The sequence below is a fragment of the Onychomys torridus genome, chromosome 7, assembly GCF_903995425.1.
Source record: "Onychomys torridus chromosome 7, mOncTor1.1, whole genome shotgun sequence".
Lineage (NCBI taxonomy): Eukaryota > Metazoa > Chordata > Mammalia > Rodentia > Cricetidae > Onychomys > Onychomys torridus.
This window is the reverse complement of record NC_050449.1, coordinates 44,604,540-44,624,962: the sequence shown is the minus strand read 5'-3', so window position 1 is coordinate 44,624,962 and position 20,423 is coordinate 44,604,540. Positions and strand designations below refer to the sequence as shown.

Sequence of the window (20,423 nt, the reverse complement as noted above, 5' to 3'; positions counted from 1 at the left end):
TTGCCTGACACTGTATTATTAACACTCTGAAAAATAAAGTGCCACCAAAAAAAATGTCAGCTATCGATATTATCGTGTGTCCATTGCCTCTCCAAAACTGGTTTTAGCTCCTGTCAATCCCTAAAGTAATGAAATGGTCAATTCCTATAATCACACATGATTGTAAACCCGTTTGTAAGGATACATTAAAAACGTTTTCATAATTTTTCACGGGGGTTGAGGGGAGGACTCAGCCTGCTGTACTAGTTTTGTTTGTTTATAACGGTTGCACTCTAGGCAACTTTTGGCGTTAATAATTAGTGAACGCAATTTAAACCCAGCTTGCTCCCTAAGATTTATAATAAAAGATTTGGGAAGCTTTTTTAAAACACAGAAACTGTATCCATGGGTCCCTCCTCGGCCCGGTTCTGATCTAGGACACATTATGCCGCCTTGATGTATCAACGCAGACCGCGGGTTGGGGTGCTGAGCCTTGGCAATCTTGTCCACTTTATTCAGCCGTTTGGGGGAGGGACGCTGATTTAGGATCTAAGAGACTTAACTGCTCTCCACTGACTCCAGGACTGTACACATCACAAAGTTGAGGCTTTGACTCCAAGGCTTGACTGTGGCCCCGAAAGCTGTGACCTTGCGACAGAAGCCAGCTTCAGACGGGCCACAAGCGCTCGAGGAACCTCAGATCCTACGGAAGAAACTCGGGCCTTCCCGTCCGTGCGTGCGCTGACGCGGTGACCGTTACCAACAGGACAGTTCTCCGGTGGGGGCGGGGCAAGGGAAGCGTCCTGAGTCACCATGGAAACGGGGTCCAGAAGCAGTCCTAGCTGCGGGAAGGAATCCCACGAAATCTGCTCCCCTGGATTACTGGTGTTCACCGGCTGTTCAGAGCAGGATGCCAACTTGGCTAAGCAGTTTTGGCTCGGGGCGTCCATGTATCCCCCTACCGAATCTCAGCTGGTGCTGACCAGAGACAGCCATCAGAGGCTACCGGTGGCGAGGCAGTCTAAAGCCCATGTGAGGGGTGAGTAATACGGTTGCCTTCTCAAAAGAGAAACTGCTCAGCCTAATTGTAAAAGAATCAACTGTCTTGAGAGAGATAAACAAGTGGTAATAGGTATATGCAAATACATACACAAATAGTTTTGAAACTGCTGCTATCTCCACCGCAAAGTATCATGGTTACATATAAATACATCCTAAGAGTCCCTTAAATGAGGGCTTCTATTTGACAAGTAGGATGGGTTAATCTAAGAAAATTATGTGTATTGGCTAAAAAGACATTAAGAAAGCATTTACATAAAATTGAGTTCAAACCTGAAAGCCTGAGAGAGTTGGGGGCAGAATCAAATTTAGGAACCACGTTCCCTGACTGACAAGCCTTTGGCCAACCATGCATAAAGTGTTCTTATTCAATATTAATAGGTATAGAAAATTCAAATTTTTTAATGTTGTCTGCTTCTCCAATAACTTACATTCCATTTGTATTTCTTAGAGAAAAGTCCTGCCCGGCCCTTCCCCTTTCATCGTAACAGTAAGTACCAGGCTTTAATACCCTTCAATCAGTAGACTCCCCAGATTGTCCCTGGGACTTTTAGAAATGTAAACACTTACACTGAAGTATAACTGAGTTGTCTACCCCACACCTTGCCTCAGGGCCCACACACTCACCCAGAAGATAACTTCCTGTAACACGTGACTAGAAATGTAGATTAGCATCTGTGATGCCACAGGCACTTCCTCTCTAGAGACTGTCTCTTGCCTCTACTCAAGCTTACTCACCATCTAAAGGGATTAAAGGATTCCCAGTGGCATAGATAATTAATTCAGTCTCCTGCTATTTATGAATCTGACTATAAAGTTTCAAAACAGTATATATTTGTGTCCCCTCCTGCTCAATCCTATCCAATTTTATGTCAATACTCTTAAGAATCATGATAAAGTTATTTCAGATTAAATTTGACTTTATTTACTCTAGAGGAGATGAATTTCTTTGCTAAAGCCCAAAGGATTCAAGAATCTGAAGAGAAAGCAAAGTATCTACAAAAGGTGGGTCAATGCTTCATTTCTTCTGGTTTTTCACTGCTCTTCTAAATAATTTGGATAAACAGTGTTTGTTTATTGGTGCTGAAGATATTTTACTTTCAAACACATGCAAATAAAAAGTGTTTTTCAGCTATCTTGGCCTTGAAAAGCTTTTTTGTTAAAATTTTAATTAGAAATTTAGAAGTTCTTGGTGCTGGAGAGATGGCTCAGTTGTTAAGAGCACTTAACTCTCAGAGGACTCAAGTTTGGTTCCCAGTGCCCATGGCAGATGGCTCACTGCTGCCTGTAACTCCAGTTCCAGAGGGTCTAATGCTCTCTTCTAGCCTCTGTGGGTGTGCGCGCGCGCGCGCGCGCGCGCGCACACACACACACACACACACACACACACACACACACACACATACATCTTTAAAAGCCAGGCCAAGTAGCACAGACCTCTATTCCCAGACTGTAGAGAAGCAGAAGAAAGAGAAGTTCATAGGTAGGCGCTGAGGAAATGGATCAATGATTAAGGATGCTTGCTGTGCAAGCATGGAGACATTAAAATAATCTCCAAAACTCTGGTAAAAAGCCAGGTGGGGCTGCACACTATTGCAACTCCAGTGCCATGGGAGATGGAGACTGGAAGATGGCTGGGACTTGCTAGCTCCAGGCTCAGTGGAAGACCCTGTTTCAAAGGAAGAAGGCAGAGAATAAAGCAAGATACCCGGTGTCCTCCTCTGACCTACACATGCAAAGAGGAGCATATATCAGCACAGACAGTATGCATGCATCCCTCATAAAACACACACACCGATGCAAATTTAATAAACACATAGCAAGGATACTTACAATAATTCACAAATATCAAAAACATTCAAGGCTCAGTAGGGATGTAGAGTTAGTTCAAGTCCTGCTTGGGAAACTTGGTGAGACTGTTTTATAATTTTAATAAAAGTTAAAAAGAGGGCTGGGGATATAGCTCAGTGGTAGAGCACTTACCTAGCATGTGGAATGCCCTGGGTTTGATCCCTATCACTATAAAAAAGAAAAACGCATTCTATTAAACTTTAGCTATTCTTGGTCTCTGCCAAAGCTCACAGGACCATCAGAAACAGAAATAAACATAGACTCACTTTTCAAAAAAAGCCTCAAACCATACACAATAGTCTAAGAACAAAAACACTTTTAAAATGGGAAGATTTGTTGTCTTAATAGGTCAAAACCAAGGGAACCTAAACATGAGTCTGTCATCTGGCCCTGTTTTAACTAAAAGCTGATAGTAAACACATTGGTGTCCTGAAGCCTCTTTTCAGCAGCCACATGATGGAACTAGAGCTTTTAACTCAGCAGTTAATACGATGATTAATAGCAACACTTAGTTTGATTCAGAGATAAAGTCTATTTCAGTATCAAAGAGACAGAATACCTATTCTGACCTAATGTGTTTAATCGCTGAACATATTGGCAAACTCTAAAGGATATACTGGAAATCCACATAAATTACAGATCGAGTCACTTGACTTTTCTGGTCACCACAGTTCACTTTAAAGACTACTGGTGATTATTCCAAATAAATTGATTAAAAATACTTAGAATGTTAAGTACCAGACCCTGATTCAAAGAAACAAAAAAGAATATTATGTACTATGTATTTATAATAGGATTTTATGGGTTTTTTAAAAAGAATATTGTGTGTGTGAGAAAGTGCAGGTGGGCACACATTCTACTGCCTGCTTGTCAAGGTTACAGGACAATTCTCAGGAGTCAGTTCTCACTTTCCGCCTTGTTGAAGGTTTTTCTTATTTTTGCTGCTGGCTATTCAGGCCAACTGGCTGGTCTGTTTCCAGATGATTCTCTCTGCCTCCTGTCTTGCTGTGATTACAGATGTGTACCACTATATCTGTCTGTCTTTTTACATGGGCTCCAGCATCAAATTGGAGTTTTCAGGATTGTGTGGCTGGTGCCTTTACCTACTGAGCTGTCTCCTTGCCCTTTACAAGGATTATCTTTTCATTTCTAAAATCACATTTATTTATTATTTGTATGTGATGCACGTGTGTAGGTTAGAGAACAACTTGTGTGGGTGGGTTCTCTCCTTCTACCAAGTGGGTCTCAGGGATCAAACATCGGTAATCAGGCTTTACAGCAAGTGCGTTTATTCACTGAGTCATCTCTCTGTCCCCTTTTATAGGGATTTTTTAAGCCTAATTTTCATTACAGCTAAGAGTATAGCTCAGTGGTAGAGTACTTGCCTAGCATGCACAAAGCCATAGATTTAATTTAATTCAATTCATGCATCACACACATACACACACACACACACACACACACACACACACACACACACACACCATTGAGCCAGGAACGGTGAATCATCCCTATAATCCCAACATAGGGAAGCGAAGGCAGAAGGAAGCTCATGAATCTAAGGCCAGCCTTAGCTACATGGTGATTTCTAGGCAAATTCAACTGCTTTGGTACTTTTGCAATTTAATTTTCATTGTACTTCACTTTAGGAAAGGATTAGAAAGAAATGTTAAAAACAAATTTAATAGTCAATTTTACCAGCTTTTGTCAATAAGAATGATGTGAATTACAGGGGACTGTGATATTATACACCACATATAAGTAATCTTAGAACAGGCTTCCATATCTTGTGTCCTTCTTTTAATTTATTAACTACTCAATTCCACATATATTTATTGAGCGCTATCTTGGTACATGTACTATGTTAGATGTAGTCAATGTTTATGATGCATTCTTATGATAAACGTATATGATAGCTCAGGAACATATCAAACTGGGCAGAGTGGTATGCCCTTCTAATATCACCACTTAGGAGGTTGTAGGGAGCTACCACACCCTTAATCCCTGCATTTGTGAGACCCTGTCTCAAAACTAACAACAACAAAAATCTCACTGAAGGTCAAAATTAAGGTTAAGAAATGAAGAAACCTTCCCAAACCATGGAGTTTTGAAAATTGTTTCTTCAGCCTGAAGTACACTTTCTTGTCACTAAAATACCCTTCCTCATCTGCCTTCAAGGCCTAGCTCCCATGACAGCTTGTAAAAGCTTTCCCAGAGGTTACCTAGACACCGAGTGAACAGTGCCTTCTCAGTGCTTACAGAGACAGAAATGGTCTCTCCGAGTGCTGTTTAAAGGCGCTGATCTGTACTTCAATCACCCATGCCTCTCTCTGTCCTGCTAGATTGTAGGCACCATAATTAGCTGACTTCAGAGACCACAGGTTGGACCAGAAGCATAACTCTGCCAGGTACTGCATATATGACTCAGCAATGTACTTAAACTCTATCATAATCAGCTTTCTCAAACAGTAAAGAGGAAATTATTTTTTTAAAATATCTACCTCATATATTTGATGTAACCTATATAAAGTAGCTGGATGTAGTTTACCCTCCACAATTGTCCCTTATAAAAGGTAGAAGTCATGTCTCATTTGCTTAACTCAATGTCTTTCTGGATACTGAAATTCAGATATTTGTTCATTAGCCCATGAACATATAATCTATGTAATTAATCTACTATGGCTGAATGGCTGCTCATAAGGTACTATTTTTTGTTGGCATTGGTATTTTTTGTTGTTGGTGGTCCAGGAGGTTATGCCCAGGCCCCATGTGTATGACACAGGACCACAGCTGTGCCATCAGCTGTGCCATGGAGCAGGTTTAGTCCTTTCCACATCTGGAAACTTTTTTAGGTTAATAATCTTTTTCAAGAATACTTCCAAATGCACAAGCACATCTGCTGTCTTGTCAATTTTGCTTTTGTCTCATGTGTCTGGATATGAGAGGAGAGAATTTGACTCCATTAAATATTAAAACAGGATCTAGTTTTGGATACTACTGCTTTTCCAAGTCTCCAATACCCTCTCTGCATTGTTGGTACCACCATTGATAATTTGTAGCTTGATGGTAGAAAATTAATGGAAGAAGACATGGGTTTTTTTCTATGTTACCTATTTCATTTTTTCCATATTATGAACATAAACATCAATAAGTATATCCCAGGTATGTTTCATCTTAAAGGGGTGAAAAACATTCCCTATAAATTTTCTTGAAGATTCATTCAACCATTTTCTTAATATTAATGGAAACCTGGAAATTTCTTTTCCATTTCTCTGAAAGTGGCTTTAAAACTCTCTTTCCCAACAGATATTGATTTTTCAGCAGCCAAGGTTTTAAACTTTAATGTTACTCTCCATTTTGGAATATTTTCCAGGGATACATTATAAATGCTTTTTGTTAGTGGACAAAATGCTATTAATCACAACTACTATTTCAGTGATGGATATCAATGGCAGGAAATCAAAAACAATTGAGTAGGTCAAAGTTAAATGGCTTACTGTGTCCATAAAGGAAGCCTTATAGCACTGTATTGGACCATTATTTTTCCTTTGAGAGTTCTAAGTAGTCTGAAAACATAATAAATGAATAGTCAGCTAATTCTTTAAAATCATAAAACTAATTTGCCTTCTAGTTTTGCCACCTTAAGAAAGCTCTTTAGCTGATTATCTCTTTATGAAAAGAATTATAAATAATTTATTTGCTAAGAGAGTGAAGAGATTAGAACAATATTTTAAGGTACATCCATAGAAGGTGCATTGGTAATGTACATCTGGAAGCAATTCTAACATGAGGGAATGTAAACCAAAGGTTTTTAAGAGGACAATGTGCCGTCTGTAGTCCACCATCCCACACAGGTTCTTACTGACACTGGCTTTCCAGTAATTCTGTCGCACACCCTGTGCAACCAACACTGACCCTACATAAGTCCTCCCCAGAAGTTTGCTTCATGGTTCTTCTTAAATGAAAAGCAAATCATGTCATGATGGCGTTATTCTCAGAACCTTAGAATCCTCACAAAAGTGTTTCTAGCTCCTGTAGTATGAAATGGGAAGCTTTTTCAACACTGTTGCCTATTATCCTGCACTTCCAGAGTAGGAAAAGGGACACTTGGAGTCATGTGAGCATCAAAGAGCCAATGAAAGATCAGAGTTTCCTTGGAGCTGCTGCAGGGCTGTTCTGACAGAAGAGAATCCTCTGCTGTGTCAGAGTGACGGGCTTCCTAGACAAATCTAAACCATCCTAGTAGGAGTGTTACCTGGCCTAATGTAAAATAATATTTATGAAGTTCTTTTTCTGCCATTAAAAGAAGACAATAGGATTGTTGGATTCCTTCTCAACAACAAAACGTATTTAGTTACATTTTGCTGTTCCTATTTCATCCCAGCATACAACTGGAACAATCATAAAAGCAGATTGCATTGTTTGTCCACCAATTTCCAAGCCAATTATGAAAGACTAATACATTTGTCTTGCTTTATGTCATCTTTAATATCACAATTTTTAAAAATTATTCAGTATTAGGGAAAATTTTGGGGAGATGAGAAATTGCCTCAATCTTCCTTAAATACCATTCAAAATCCATGAAAACACACTTGGGAAAAGAATCAAATTTGGGATCAATATGTAAATGCCTTTGCTCCATAAAAATCCAGTCCCACCTGGGCAATGGTGGCACATATCTTTAATTGTAGCACTTGGGAGATAGAGGCAGATGGATCTCTAAATTAGAGCCCAGCCTGGTCTAGGGAGCAAGTTCCAGAATAGCCAGAACAACACAGAGAAACCCTGTCTTGAAAAAAAAACAAAAACAAAAACAAATTCAGCTTTAGAATTATATAGAGCTTTCCTTCAGATGCATCTCTTTTCCTTTTGTCAAAGATCGGTACATTTTGTCTTCCATGTGCTTCACCAGAAGAACAAAGTGAAAACATTTGAAGCTATTAGGCAAGGACTCACATTAACCATCCACTTATAAAAGATAAATTTAAAATAAAGCTACTGAACATAAAATAATGCAAAAGGGTATTCTAATGAGTGAATCATTTGAAGACATGCACAAAGCAGTTGAAATTGTTGAGTTGCCACACAAATCTGCTGAGCACAATATGATCCTCTGCCTTAATGTTTCAAATCATACTTTAACAAGTATCCTTTTAGTGTGTGTGTGTGTGTGTGTGTGTGTGTGTGTGTGTGTGTGTGTTCGTTCCTGTATGTGTAACTTTGCTATTTTAAATGGCCTCTATGTACTGAAGTGTCACTAAATATATGTCACTAAATATAAAAAGACTATGATGCAACTTATGGAGAAAATGCATACATCATATGAGACTCAGGCCTGAGTTAGTTGATAAATCAACAGTATATTTTGAAACAGAAACACACATAAAACAAGGTTATAGGTATAGTTCCAAGGATTAAATTCTGTAACCAAAGGCTGTCAGAAACCTACGAGCAATGGGTTGATAGTCACTATTCATTGTTTTTGATGACTTTCTAGAAAATAACACCGCAATAATGATAATCAAATGTGTTCCCAGAGTTGACCTAATCATAGTTTAAATGTACAAAAGTGTCTGCCTCCTACCACACCTCCCCACATCAACTTACCATAATTATCTCTTAATGCAACTTGTACTATGGTCATTTGAACCACTTCTACTTCCAAGAACGAACCAAAGATAAAAGACAGTTCTTGGGTGTGGTGAAAATGTTTTCTATATTATCTTTCAATATCTAGTGTTTCCGATGACATATGTTCCTGGTGAATATGATAGCTGTTGAAGTAGGTAATGGCATTAGCCTGTATGTTTTGAATTGGGCATTGTCTACATGTTACTCCAGACACATGAGGACCCCCCACCCCCGAAATGTAGGATCATGGAGCTAACCTGAATTTTATAAGATGTTGGCCAGAAGCAACTGAAAATTCTGTTTGTTTAAGAGATGTAAGAAAATTAGAGATCAAAACCAAATACATAATTTCAAGCTCAAGAAGGACTAAGCAAAGCTGTAAAAATAAAATGGGCAAAGGGATGCAAGGTTAGGAAAATCTGCTTTGAAAGAATTGTTCAGGATTTATTCAAAATATATATTATGTTGTGCCAGGCACTAGAATTTAGAAATGAACAACACAAAATATGTTTTAAAGACACAAACTTAGCCCTTGTATGAAACTTTCTGTCTAATCAAAAAAAGGGAAACATTTGTTAAGGGGTTGTACATGGTGGTAGGAGGACAATAAGGAGCTATTGATCCAGTAGAGAAAACCACTAAACTGAGAGATGAAGGAAGAGTGGGGTAGCTAGGGCAGAAGACAACAGAGGGAACACGGAGAGGGCAGTGCAGGCAGCAGAAAGAGTGTGAGCAAAGACCATGCTAGGAAGGACATGACACACCGCAGAAGCCACAGGGTCAACATAGACACGGAAGAGGAAGGTGAGGCATAGGAGAAACATGAAGATGTCAAGAAATTAAAGTGGAGGGTGATATAATATCCAACATAGACACTGAAGAGGAAGGTGAGGCCATAGGAGAAACAGGAAGATGTCAGGAAATTTCTTAAAGTGGAGGATGCTATAATATCAGGCTTTCTTGAAAAAAAAAAAAAAAAAAAAAAAAAGACCAGAGTCTTTTCAGATGGAAAATGTAGTAGGAGGGTCCAGAAGTGTGGAAACTAGACTGGAGGGCATTGTGGTCATCCAGCAAGAAGGTGATGGTATCTTGGAGACAGTGGTACTTGGGAAATAAAATAGATTGTGTGTTGGATAGAGAATGTAAGGCATAGCAGGTATCAAAAATAGCACAGTTTTCTGGCTTCCATACCAGGATGGATGGTGCCAGATGATGATTAAAACTCACCAATTTGAGTTGTTTTTGAGCTAAGCGGGTGAAGCTGTCATGTAGCCTGTGAAAATCTTGGCTAAAAAGAGAAGTATGGGCCTGGGAAAAGTTTGAGAGCCATTTGTGTGGGAAGACCTCTACCCCTCCTTTTGGACAGGACAGGAAAAAGGTATCTGAAAGATGAGCTCAACTCCATTTATCCATTCATCCTATCTGTGAAATGGTGAAAATATTAGTCTCAGTAGTCCTTTGTCAGCTAGAGACAAGCTTTGATAAATACTGCAGACCAAATCATCAACAAAATGTATGTCAATCATATGCTGAAAGCTATCCCTAGTATATGTGTAATTTATGAAATTTTAAATTATATTATATGCTCATATTTTCCTCAACATTAAAATATCACATTGTATTCTTTAAATATACTTTTTAAAGCAATCTTTAAAAAAATATTCCATGCTAGCCCTTCATGCATTGTGTAATAGTGTGTGTGTGTGTGTGTGTGTGTGTGTGTGTGTGTGTGTATGTGTGTATGTGTGTGTTGAGGCGGGGACAGAAGGTTTTTTTGTTTTTGTTTTTTAGTAGGAGGAGTGAGACACAGTCTTGCTTTGAAGCCTAAGCTGTGCTGGAACTCACAGTAATCCTCCTGCCTCAGCCTCCTTAATGCTAGGATTATAGGCATGAGCTACCACATCTGGTGGTATATGAAAGTTTTAAATGAAAGCTACATTCTTTAGGCAATTATTATGATTTTCTATTCACATATATGTAACACAACTAAAAATAAATATGTAACAGAGCCAAGAAAAATATATTTTCCTAACAAAAAAATTCATACTTAATTGAAATCTATATTCTTTATAAAGTCTACATTTAAAAAATTTTTGTATTCTCTCTTATGGAATGACTTGTAAGTTTCTTCATTTAATAAATGCTATTTTTAAAATGAAGCTTATATGTGTTAGAGCAGAGAAACTGAGCCAAGATAGAGCTATTTCCAAGAAGGAAGAAATGGTCTTAGCACTGCATCTTTTTCTGCAAGTCAGCATCTTCTCCCTCTGATTAATAACCCTCTATCACGTTCTGTCCATTCCCATAGATCACTGCAGTTAGTCTTGTTTACGAAACTCAGATTGCTCCTAGAGAGATTGCTCTTCACTGATTATTCAGATGGTCTTTTACACACAGTAGATTATTTGAGAGCTAACAGTCCTGTGTCTTACTACAATAGTGAATATAAATCCACACTGCAGCAACTGCAGCATCTACATGGCATGTTTCAGTTGGAAGGCACAGAGAATGGCAAGTTCATGGCTGAAGCTGAGCAGAGTTTTTGCCTTTTGAAATCAAGTCCAGATATGTGGGCTTTTTCTTTTACTGTGATTTTACCTTAAGTCAATCACACTTTTTACCCTCCATAAGACTGCATTTGTAACACACATGTGAAATTTGGTCTAATAAGGATTAAGATTCTGTGAAAACAAGAAGAGAATTTCCCTAGTTTACTCCTGATCATAGACACAGAATTAAACATTAAATGATAACACCTGAAGAAAATGAATATTATATAATATTCTTGTTTGTTTTTCGAGACAGGGTTTCTCTATGTAGTTTTGGTCCTGGATCTCGCTCTGTAGACCAGGCTGTCCTCGAACTCACAGAGATCCAAAAAAGTCCCCTCACTCCATAATAATCAAATCACTAACCATGCAGAATAAAAAAATATTAAGAGCTGCAGAGGGAAAAGGCCAAGTAACATATAAAGGCAGACCCATCAGAATAACACCTGACTTTTCAGTGGAGACTCTAAAAGCCGGAAGGTCCTGGATAAATGTTATGCAGATACTAAGAGACCGTGGATGCCAGCCCAGACTATTATACCCAGCAAAACTTTCAATCACCATAGACAGAGTAAACAAGATATTCCATGATAAAACCAGATTTAAACAATACCTATGCACAGATTTGGTCCTACAGAAAGCACTAGAAGGAAAAAATCCCACCTAAGGAAGTTAGATGCACCCATGAAAACACAGGCAATAGATAATCTCACACCAATAAATCCCAAAGAAGGAAACATACAACACTACCACCAAAAAATAAATAATAGGAATTAACAATCACTGGTTAATATCAATGGACTCAATTCACCTATAAGAGACACAGGCTGACAAAATGGATATGAAACCAGGATCCATCCTTGTGCTGCATGCAAGAAACACACCTCAACCTCAAAGACAGACATTACCTCAGGGTAAAGGGCTGGGGAAAGTCTTTCCAATCAAATGGACTTAAAAAGCAAGCTGATGTAGCTATCCTAATGTCTAACAAAATTGACTTCAAACTAAAATTAATCAAAAGAGATCAAGAAGCACAATAGTTGATATGATTTTCATTTTTTAAATGAAGATTGAATGTCAGCCCTCCCTTCAACCTGTCCCCATATCTCTTTCAAAAGCTCTAGCAGGTGTTTGAAACAATAGACACATGAAGTGTGGAGTCAACTAGAACTGGAAATGAGTTTGAATCTCAAGTTTTACCAGTTACTGCTTGGTTTAGTGACCCTGAGTAAGGGTATCTATTTCTCTGTGTAAGAAATAACAAGAGTTGTAAGACTAAACTCACACAAAGCCTGATGCCTAGAAGTTACTCAATGAAAATGTGTTTCAAGTCCTCTCTGCTCTTTTTCCCTTCCATTCATTTCAACGTTTTGAAAGGATTAAAACAAATGTTTTCTCTCATAATAATAATGATGTTTAATAGTTAAAACTTATTAAATGGCCACCATTTGCAATTCATTATATTAAGCATTTTTTTTTTTAATGTAAACTCAAGGAGCCTTTACTTCAAGCTCCAAGCTTGGTCTCTCTCTCGATCCTGATGCAGTGGTGAAAACAGAGACCCCTGAGCCTGGACAGGGTGGGATTGTTATCATAGCAGAGGTTGGGGTAAGAGAATTTCCAGGGTTCAGGATCCCAATTGGCTGACATTTGTCTAGGGGTGTAGGGGTGTCCTGGGAATGTTTGGAATGTGGTATTCCTCCTTAGATGCTTGCTCTCCCTGGGTGGTGTCAGCTTATGGCTTTTCCTGGATCTGTATTAAGCATTTTTATCATCTCCAATTTTCACAACTGTTCTCATAGAAGAGAAATAAGATTCAGGAAAATGTTCTTTGATTTACCCATGACCACAAACTTCTAACCTATTTGAATGATTACAGCTGGAGGGAAGAAAGAGTAGGAGTTAGAAGACATAGTTAAAGATACTATCTGTCAGGGCTGGAAAGATGGCTCAGAGGCTAAGAGCATTGGCAGTTCTTCCAGAGGTCCTGAGTTCAATTCCCACCAACCACATGGGGCTCACAACCATCTATAATGGGATCTGATGCCCTCTTCTGGCATGCAGGTGTACATGTAGATGGAGCACTACATACATAAAAATAAGTAAATCTTAAAAAACTATTTAAAAAAAAAATACTTAACTTCATTAACTCATGCTGCCACTTAAATTGTCTGGCTTTGAAAAGCCAAGAAGTGAGAACTTCAGAGTAATACAAAAGTTTATTAACCACCCAATGCACACAAAATTTATATATAGTATCATCATATTCTAATTTCATGTAATCAATTTTTATCAGCTATTTCTTCAGGAATAGCATAAATATAAGTAATACAAATAGAGTATAAAGTAATTATCAAAAGTTAATGTTTTAAGTGTAAATTATGATCCCCTATAGTATTGCTTTAGGGGTTAATTAAATTATCAAATATTTTGTAAATATGAGCTTCTAATAAATAACTCATCCAAAATATGGTTGAAATGAGCTACTCATGATGTAAATTGTAAGGATTTCTTCTCACCACTAAATTGCATTTAGCTTTCCTGGAAGAAATTTCTTAGAATAGTTCACAACATTTTGTTCAGAAGACACAGTTGTTTATAGTAGTTTCGTTATTCATTACCAGGAAACATGTCCAGGAAGCAGAAATCAAATGTCATTTGAAATCTTTGTGTCTGGGGTTGAGTTACTAAAATCTATTCTGATAACAAAAAAAAAAAAAAAAAAAAGACCTGAAATCCAAGGGAAAAATGAATATATTTTTGTCCTGTTATTTTTTAATCTTATTAGTATTCATCTTTTTATACTAGAAGCATGTGACAATTTAACTTTCCTATCATGTCCCAAGAGTTACACAGAAAATAATTGTAAAAGTTTGCTTGTAGGAGGATTTTTATAACTAAACTTACCCCATTTTTAATTTCATTTTCTAAAACACTGAGGACTATATTTGGCTACTATTTGTGTTACACAATACAATGATTCTATTCATATAACCATGACTCAAGCATTCAAGTCCACAGGAATTCATTAATAATCACATTGTAGGCATCTCTGAGCTCTAACGAAAGATAAAAGGATGGCGAGGTTCTAAAAGAGGCATGCAGCAACTAAGAAAGTGGGGGGAGGAAGCGCAACAGAGTAAGGTACAACATGCTGTGTAGTCACAATATGGGGGTGAGTCATTCCAACTGAGGACACATGGCACGAAAGAGTTGAAGAAACCAAGATGGAACCCGTGCAATGACAGCATCCAGGTTGTACTGGCAGACACTTTATCAACCTATAAAAGTTGATAGGTCAAACAAAAGTTTGCTTAGTTGCAAAAGTTCATTTTTTTTCATACATTCACTATGATATAGATGATGCCTAAATGTGAGATATAAAGTACAAATCTTCTTCCAAAATATTAAAGCTTCATAGGCTTGTAAGGCAAAATTTGGGCTGGGAATGATGGTGCACACCTTTAACTGTGGCACTCAGGAAGCAAGGGTAGGCAAATCTCTATGTGTTCAAGGCCAACCTGGTCCACATAGAGAGTTCCAGACTGACCAGGGCTACATACTAAGCCTCCATCTCAAAAAAAAGTTTTAAAAATAATAAGTAAAAGGCATTCATATAATTTAGTGCAAATCCAAAGCACCCAGTAGACATGGCCTAAGTGCTGGTAACAGCTGCCAGTCATGGGCTCTCTTCTCCCTATCTCAGGGCTCCTGGTGTCACTATCTTCTTTAGCTGAGCTATGGAAACTGGAGAATAACCCCGAGGAATGAGCAATGTGCAGTTTGGATGGTGTTGTGCCCTGCCTCCTCTGTCTCAAAAGCTTTTTCCCTATTCTGTCTATCTCCATCATGGAACTCACCCTCTCTAAATTTCTGAATCCCTGTCCCCACACACACCATAGTGTGAATGAATGATTCTTGATCTTGGTTCTGTCCTTGTATGCTCTACTAAACCCATCATGGAGCACTAGAAACTATCCACTTGAATTTTTCTCCATAAGTGTGAAGTCTCTTTCTAGGCAGGAGTTGTGTCTTGTTCAGCCACTAACATAGCAGTATGACAATATAAGTGCTTATTATAAATTAATTAAACTATTATTTTAAAAATTGATTTGGAATACAGTCAATACGGATGAAATTAGTTAAGATAGAATCACACTGGAATAGGGTGGGCCCCTAATCCAATATGACATGTCATCAGAAGAAGGTGACCCCACCTAGCTGAGAAAAGGAAAAAGTGGGTGTAGAAATGGGGATAAGAGAGGGTAATATGGGGTGAACGTGATCAAAATACATTACATACACATATGAAAGTGTCATAAATAAACCCTACTATATATAATTAATATGTGCTAATAAAACTTTAAAATGGGCATAGTAAACAAGATTTTTGAAGTTGCTTCTTCCACAATAGGGTATACTGTTTTATGATTACAACTGTTTCTGTAAGTAGAACACTAATAATAAAAAATAAACACAACCCCCTCCCCAGAGATGACTGTGTGAGACACAGGAAGAATACTATGTGACAGCAAAGGCAGAGACTGTAGTTCTGAAAGCCAAGGAAGGGCACAAACGGCCAGCAGACCACTAGACCATAGGAAGAGGCCCAGAAACCAATTTCAGAGGAAGCATGGCTTTGTGGACTCCTTGGATCTGGACAACTAGCCTCCAGAACTGCAAGAAAAGGTGTTTTAAAGCAAACAATGTGTGCTCCTTTGAAACAGAAGCCCAAGAACAGTGCGCAATACATTTGGATGGACAAATTGACTTGGGATTTTCCCATCTCTGAAAATGTTTTTATTCTCCCTTTGTATTTCTTTCTTCTAGCCTTGTTCTAAACAGAATGTCTTTTTCCCTGAGTTTGTCTGCTCTGTAGTTTATATATTGATATATCCTCATGCCTGTGATAAACTGGGTTTTATGCTTATGAAAACTTAACTAGTATGTGAAATCTGATGGCCCAGAAAGAAGAAAGAGAGAGGTACAGGAAAAGCTTTGTTTTCAATTGCAAGTTCTAAGGCCAGCACTCTTGTTGTGAGCTCAGGCAAGGCATGCTCTCTGGGTTTACTGATCCTGTAACTAACTGCCATTTAGTATCAACTTCTTATGGTGGTCAGTAGCTAAGACTTTGTCTTCAGAACTGCTTGAGTAAATTGTTTCACCTAATTCTGCCTCAGTTTCCCCACCTGTCAAATGAAGAAGGAAATGTCAAATTTCTGAATTGTTAAGATCATAATAAAGTATTTTAAAGATTTTAGGATAGTTCATATGGTAAGGTCTAAGCAGAAGTTAGTTGTTATAAGCAAATAAAATCTGTATGTTTAAAATGAAAACCAAATTACTCTGCATAGATCTACTATGGAAAGCATTTTAACATCCTGCTAATGCCAGAAGAAAATGAAAAATTCCACCTTCCACAGACACAGGCTTTATTGTTGTGTCAAAAGGCTCACTCTTTGTTTTTCTTCAAATAGGCAAAAAAGAGAGATGAGATTCTCCAACTCTTACAAAAACAAAGAGAGGAGAGAATCGCGGTAAGAGTCAGAGTGGGGCATTGGATAACTGACTGAAGGCATACATGATCTGTGGCAAATGTTCAGAGGCTTTGCAGACTGGCCCTTTAAATCTGTACTTTCATGTCTTAAGCCTTCTATTCACTAAAGACTGGGAAAACTAAGTAACTGAACAATCCATAAACCATAGTGAGTTCCAGAAGTTTGTGCCTCTGATGGCAGAAGAAATGAGGTGATTGACGAGAATTTATTGTGCACAATTATAAAGTTGTAGGCTATTAATATGGACTACTTTACTGCTAATGATTTGACAATGGTTGATCTTTGTAGAGCACAAAAAATAAAAACTTAAGTGATTAAAACCTTTATAAAAATAACTCACTAGAAATATATGGATGTTCAAACACACACTCTTGAATGAGCCCCAATTCTTTAACCTGAACACTTCCGACTCAATAGTTTTCAGATGTAAGAAGCTTGTCTTTCTAGACTCTGTGATGATTTTACCTTAAACTGTTTTCAAGTGAATACATTTCAGAGAGAGGAAGTAAACATTTTTCTTTTTTCTTTTTTCTAGAAAGAACTGATTTCATTACCTTATAAACCCAAGGCTAAAGTATCTGAAGTAAAGTAAGTTTACTTCCAAAACATCCTCATCTTTTTATTTATTGTCTTTAAAGAACATCTTTGTTTGTCTCCTGCCAACAAATCTTCTGAAAACCTACACCACTGTAGGTATGCAGGGATGCCTTAAATAAGCATCCTCCTCACTGGACTCAAGCCTATGTACATCTGTGGGATGTGCACACGTGTGAGTGCAAAGTGGAGAGTAGGTTCTGCAGCCTCTGTGTGCTTCCCTACCCTTCTCACTCTGGCCATTGTCGCCCTCCTTCATGCCCTCCCAGCCCACCTTCCCATGATCAGCCTGCCATCCTTGGTGAATCCTGGGGTCTCAGAGATGAGCAGCTCTGATCCCACCAGTAATGTGGCCACATTAGCCTGTTGGTGACAGAAGGTTAGAATGGCACAGGAACACACTCTAGAAGAATCTGAGGGGACTTAACAGGACTCTGGACAGTGTTCTCTTTTCTTGCTTTATTCAGAGAAGAACAGTTGTGGACGCAGTAGGATTTTGATTATTGCATTGATGTTGAGTCCAACTCCTTTAAGATCAGAAAATAGCCTTAAAGAAGAGTGATTATATCTACATAGATTTTTTTTTAAATCACTAATTACCTATCTTTATTTTCTACATTATGCTTCACAACTTAGTTTCTCGCTTTCAAGCAAGATGATTTGACTTACTGCCTGTGAGTGGAGGAAGATAGCCTAAAGGAAGGGCTTATTAACTGACCCAGATGATGGATAGTCTGCTATTTGAACAGCACAGACATGTCTGTGTGCCTTAGACTTTGCATGCATTTTTACAAAATATTGTGTTACTATGTTCATTAATTTGTCTACAAGTGCATTATTTTATAGTTTAAACCTAATTTTTAGTGAATAAATGAGTTTAGTAGGATCATTTACTGGAGCAGGGATGATTCAGAAACAGCTATACCAATGAAAACATTTAACAATTTAACATTTGGCGTGAGGAAGTATCATTTGGGCATGGAATCCCAGAGAGGCTTTTCTAAGGGTCTCTTGAAGGTCCTATGACTCCTCTTTCCTCTAAAAGTGAATGTTGACAGCCCCATTATCATAGACCAAGCTATCTATTGTGTAGATTATTTCATTGCTGTGGCTCAGGATCAAAGTTAGAAAGATAATTTTAAATTTTAAATTCTCACTTAATTTCTTTTGTAATATATTCTGTCCTTAATCCCAAAGCCTGAGTTTCTTTCCATTTCACAGTGACATCTTCCTCTGAACTTAAAGGTCCTATGTGTACCATCCTTTTGGCAATCACACCCTACTATGTGTCCATATTTTATAATTAGTTAAGGTCCTGTGTGTACCATCCTTTTGGCAATCACACCCTATGTGTCCATATTTTATAATTAGTTAACTTGCTACCCTTAAGTTATTTAACAGTTCACATAATTTTAGACCTTGTCTATAAATATGTTGTCAGCTCCTTGAGAAATTGAATCACCCAACTTAAGTGGATATTGGGATTCAGAATACAGTTGTTTCTGAAATCTAGAATACCATGTAATTAAGTAATAGTTAACTTGGAAATTGATGCCTCTATATTGTACACTAACTTATACAAACATTTCTTAAATTTAGTAAATACTTTTCCCTCCATCTTGTCCACTCTGCCCCAAATTCCTACACACAGTGATGCAGGCTTATAATCTCTCACTCAATAGATCTGCTCAGGATAATCTGCACCCTTTCTAGCAGAAAATAAATGCATAGAGATGCTTTAACCGTGGTATACTTAGTATTCACCCTGGTAGTTGTGGGAGCCCACAAGGTTTTCTAGTGGGATCTGAGCTTGCTTTACACAGCAGGGCTGCATTAGGGGATGGCTGGTTCACGTGCATGTTCACCAGGTGTCTGGGATGGTCTGTACTTGGCTGTGCTGAGGGGAGGGCTTTTGCTCCACCCCTTGGCGTTCCTTTAAAAGCCCTTTAGTAGAGGCAGAAGGGGCTGGTGGGTTTTGACCTTGGCCCTTATACCGAGGCTATCCTGTGTTTCTGTCTCTCTCCTCTATATTTCTATCTACATACTTCTCGTTTTTCCCTGCTCAAGAGTATCCTGGGGGAGAAAAAGAGGGAGCTGGTTTCCCTCAGGTAATATTTGCATTTTCAAGGAAGACTGAGTAAAAGGATATAGGAGTAATCAAATAAATCAATTAGGATAGGAGGTTATGGTTCCTGCCCTTCACATCACACTTCCCAGTATGATAACCATTTCTCTGACATGTGTTTAATACTTAGTCACAAGCCTTAATACACATTCAGAATTGACAATGCTGCCTACCAGGGAAATTCTCAAAAGTCATTCCCCCGCCACATTGTGATCATGATCACTGCATCCTATTGTGTAGGAATTGACTCTTTTTGCTGCCTACAGGGAAGTCTCATCAGAGTCAGACAAACAGGACCAAGAAGAAGTCAAAGCCTTGGAATGATTTGATTGACATATGGTAGCAGATGACTGACATGTATTCACCTGTGAAGTAAATTATGCTTACATCGAGATCACTAGGTAAAAGATGTGCATATTTCCAGAAATTTGACAATTACTGAACATCCATGCTAAAATAGACTAAAATAAAAGTTAAGAATATAGACAGGTGGATTTTGTCAGTTATTGAACATTTGTGTCTGTTTATTGCATACTATTGTGTTTGATGTCATACTATAATCATCTTTCTGATCTTAAACATCCCAAACTCCTGGTTTTTGTTTTATTTGAAAGATATTTCCAGAATGTATATATGTATATATTTTATTTGTATTATGAATACTCAATAAAGAAGAATAAGGGGCTCAATATGCCCCCTGACTTGGGTACTATCAGCAAAAATAATAAAAACAAGGATGAAAAGGCATTCTTAAAAAAAAAAAAAAAAAACTTAAAGACTTCTCTTATCCATTTCCCAAACTTTGGCTTATTCCATTTCTAGAATAGGCCTGAAACCAGGCTGAGTTGCTACTGAGTCTATGAATAATTGGCTCAGAATGGCTGTGAATTATACACAGTTGCATAATGCAGTTGCCAACCCACCTCACTCAAACCCTATTCCTTTTGGTATATAATAGAAAACAGAAGGTTAAGGTTGTCCCTCTGCACTGTCAAGAAGAAAAGGTATCCTGTCATGTTGAAATATCTACCAGACAGGTGGCTATTGTGAAGACTGACAGAGCAGGTTGTCAAAACC

General features: G+C 38.1%; 1 protein-coding gene across 1 annotated transcript; it reads left to right on the top strand.

Annotated features, from left to right (window-relative positions):
- Positions 1-715: 715 nt before the first annotated feature.
- Positions 716-19,825, top strand: Hoatz (HOATZ cilia and flagella associated protein). Its single transcript, XM_036194295.1, has 6 exons — positions 716-1,018; positions 1,490-1,528; positions 1,973-2,043; positions 16,547-16,606; positions 17,163-17,215; positions 19,613-19,825. Exons 1-6 carry the CDS (start codon positions 793-795, stop codon positions 19,668-19,670), a joined length of 507 nt encoding a protein of 168 aa, XP_036050188.1. The 5' UTR covers positions 716-792; the 3' UTR covers positions 19,671-19,825.
- The last annotated feature ends 598 nt before the right edge of the window (positions 19,826-20,423 follow it).